The 3813-nt window shown below is 39.8% G+C and overlaps 1 protein-coding gene across 6 annotated transcripts in view; it reads right to left on the reverse strand.

The window, feature by feature from the left end:
* The window catches only part of HNRNPA3 (heterogeneous nuclear ribonucleoprotein A3), a 14435-nt gene extending 14038 nt beyond the window's left edge, over positions 1-397 (reverse strand). For all 6 annotated transcript variants that reach the window (XR_663964.1, XR_663965.1, XM_009332503.1 and 3 more), the window contains exon 1: positions 290-397. Coding sequence is in view for 4 of the 6 variants with exons in the window: in XM_009332503.1 (XP_009330778.1) it covers positions 290-355 (66 nt within the window). In the remaining 2 variants the exon portion in view is untranslated. The remainder of the gene's footprint in view (positions 1-289) is intronic.
* Between the last annotated feature and the right edge of the window lie 3416 nt (positions 398-3813).

A 3813-nucleotide genomic window follows, 5' to 3' on the forward strand; every position in this document is an offset into this window, starting at 1 on the left:
TGCATGAATTTCTTAAAAAAAATAATTATACCTTGCTTTAATCACAAACATACATTTAATCAGTTTTGTTATAACAGAAAACTAGAAAAGCAAAATTTCCCCGCTATGCTTAACACCCCACCCCTTAAAATTGTAAGTAATATACTGCAATTTAAAGTTACTCCACTAATATGGGGATGAAGAAGGTAGAAAAAAGCTATGAACTAATACATCAGATAGAAATGGTTACTTTTTTTTAATCTTTACCCCTTAAAGCTACTTTTTTAATAAAAAAAAGCAGTCCTCTCACCTGTGAGGATCGTCTTCCTTTCCTCTTGTAGTCTTCCACATCTCTCTCTTCCTTAAGAGCAGCCATTTTGGAAGGGTACTCTAACTCAGCCTTTCTTTTAGATCTAGGAAACCTAGAAAACAGGTTGGATAAGTCAGTACTTACCCCAATTCCTGTGAAGCAGGGCCTTCTCTGGCTGCAACGCATGGGTGTGGCTTTATAGGACGAAACAGAAGAGGGGTGAAAGTAGAAAAAAATGTAAGCATTTAAAAGGGTAGTGTAAAAATCCTCAAACTATTTTGCTCATGATTAAGAAGAGCTGCAGGGGGAACATCTGCTATCCTAGTAAAGGTCTTTTTACAACTGTTGCAATAACTAGGTGCAACCTAAAGCTAAAATCTGTAGAAAACAACCTATGTTGATTACTATCTTACATAACTATCATGAATAAAACTGGTACAGGGCAAGCAAATTCCACCTTTGATTCCCAAACCCACTACATAAATTAAATTCTACTTCTCTAGATTTTAAATCCAAAAATATTTAACATTTTGCAAATACTGCTTATTAGAATTATCTTATGTGTAACCTAGTGTAATCAGTGATCCAGCAGCTTACAAAACTGGAACACTAGAGAATGTGTTAAATGTTTTCTGTATTGAAAAATATTTTCCACTAACACCAGTGCAAGAATCCTTTACTGATTCTATTCTTGCAACATCAGAGATTTTAACACTTGATCCTCAGCGATCTGTAGCACTAGCCATCTGCATTACTTTTGCTTCCAAGGGATGTATTCGATCACTACCCTGTACTCTCTATTTACATGCCCAACTTTTCACAATAAATGTTAACAAAGTTATGTACGTATCATTACAAAAACCAAGTATTTCACAAGACAAACTCAGTGAACAAATCCATATCTAAGCATTCAAACAAAAAAACCACGTTCCCTTTAGCCTGTATTATTTCAAGCTTCCTGAGATCATTAAGTTACCTAATTTGCCTTACTATACACTTCTTTGGCTACAGTTCACCTCTACTTTGGACATTTCTTGAAACTTTATTACAGTAGCCAAAATAGAATACTGTCAACTAAATAAGATGCTTCTATAAAACTACATTTGTGCTGCATTAAAATCATTGATATTTACAAGATTAGGTGTATATTTTGGTGGGTTGGTTGTCTGGGTTGTGGTTTTGGTTGTTGGGGGGTTTTTTGTTCGTTTTTTTAAGTTTTATTCCTGCAAATACTGCATAGGGAAAGGCAGGCAGGTCTCTACTAATGACCAATAATGAACTGTTATTCAGAGTAAAAATTATTATTTAATACAATTCCATGTTAAAATCCAGCTTCAAATTAAACTCAACTTGTGAAATGATGAGTACCACGATTTAATGCGCTAACAATTTTAAAGGTTTTATGAAGTAACATCAAAGCGTTTGTATTCTCTTCAGTTCCTCTCTACACAATGTTAAACCTGCTCTTGAAATCATTTAAATCAAACATCAGTTTGATTTAGGAAGTATTAGGATACTAAGTCTTTCAACTGAACTGTTCAATTCCTTAAGTCATGCAGGGGAGGTATGAAACAGAACCATTAACAATTCAAGGGCTTTTAAGGAGTAGCCGTATGGCAAAGTAAAACTTTGGGAATTGTTTGGGATGAAAGGGATAAGTCTATTTAAATACATTTTTAAGTAATGAAAAGTATGCAATCCCTCTCTGATTTTGTCACCTGCTGCTTTCCCCAGTGAGCCGTTATGCTGACCAACATAAAACTCTCAGGCATGGTCTCTGCCATGATGGTCTCTGAAGGCCATGACAGTCAAAAGAGTTGTCTCCTTACTGATGCATACCATCAGCTGAAGTGGAATACAGCCCTGTTCAGCCCTATTTCTACTTTGCCTCATAGAAAGCTGTTAAAAAAAGCTGTCAGTATTAGCTTTTTTTACACTTAACATCAGCAAAATACTATATTCAATTCTAAATAAAAACACACTGAACATTTTTATCAGCCGAGTTATATTGGCATTGAAACAGTTGTATACTGCAACAACTACAAAACTGAAAGTAGTCTCAGAACAAATCTGTTAGTTATAATGAGCAGAAAGTCACTAGATGTCTCATTACTCAAAGGAACTTAAAATGCTACTGCATCTCTTACAGAGACAAGAAGATAACAGAGGTGAAACAGACATTCCGAAGATGGAAGTTTACCTGTCCATTCATAAAATACTATGGAGATGTATTGGTCTTTTTTGTAAATAGCTAAAGTTGGACCTAATGTGCATGCAGTATATCATGCCAAACCTAAGAGTTAAAGCAGCAAAACAACAGATTTTCAGCTCTAAGTGTGTGGCAGTTTATTCCCAATGCCAATAGGAACGTCTGCTGGGGAAAAAAACAAGATATTAGCTTAATAACTTATGTGATTGGTTTCCAAGCTTTACTGAGGCATGTTCAAATGCTTTGAACTCATCATTCCTCCCGGTTGTCAAACTATTCAACAACCCTTAAGCAGCCAAAACAATTGCTTACATGGAAAAGTTATTTTTAGCTGTTTTGCTAAGGGATCCAGTTTCTTCTCTGCTTTTAATGTAGGAACAGAAACTAGCATGACCTGCTGGTTTCTCTGTTCTCAATTCTCTAAGGCTTCAGCTTGCAGTGAAGGGAGGCAAAATTAAAAAAAAAAAACCAACAACAACAAACCTGCATCATTTTTGCTCACCATACTTTACTTGAAATACTCAAGCAAAAAAACTTAGGTTTTGAGGAGAGAGGAAAGAAAAGCAAGGGGGGATATCATGACAGTATTTCCCTCCAGGTAGGGTGTGGATGATTGCCCCAGTGCGCATTTGATCTTGACTTCGTTCAAGTTGAGGAAAGTTTGAACCAAGGTTTTCACAGGACTGCTTCTTCGTGTTGCCCACCAAGATCAAGGCGGGATTGCCACCGAATGTCGTGGCTCTTGTGCATGTGCGGTTGGGGGAGCGGAGAAAGGGAAATGGGAAACTATCCGAGAGACCTTTGCACTATGACTTCCCCCACCTCCCCGGGCAGCAAAAGGTCGCTACACGTGCTAACTCGCCTCGGGAACGGGGTGAGGGATATTAGGGAGGTGCTGCAACGTGTACCAGCATTCCTCAATGAGAAGCAGAGCACAGCACTAAACGACCTTAATGCTTTAGAAGTCTCTTCCCAGCAAAATGAGTAGCAAAAGAATCTCTCTAGCACACTACTGCGGGTAGCTTACACGGGGGGGGGCCCACACAGGGAGGACAGAACAATGACACACGCGTGTGTGGGACTCGCTTCTCCCCACTCTCGCCCGAATACGCGCCTAAGCGTTTCGGTGTCCCCCAGGATAGCCGAGGACTCTGCTACCCACAGGCCTGTCCCAAGCCGAGGGCCAGGCCTCCCCCGCCCACGCTCTGGAGCGCAGCGAAATGGCGGCCGCAGTTGCTGCGCCCGAGGGGCCGCACGGCGGAAGTGCAGCGCCTCCTGCATCCTCACTCTTCCTGCCAGCGGCCGCCATTGCGAG

Source organism: Pygoscelis adeliae, unplaced genomic scaffold (assembly GCF_000699105.1).
Source record: "Pygoscelis adeliae isolate BGI_AS28 unplaced genomic scaffold, ASM69910v1 Scaffold160, whole genome shotgun sequence".
Classification (NCBI taxonomy): Eukaryota; Metazoa; Chordata; class Aves; order Sphenisciformes; family Spheniscidae; genus Pygoscelis; species Pygoscelis adeliae.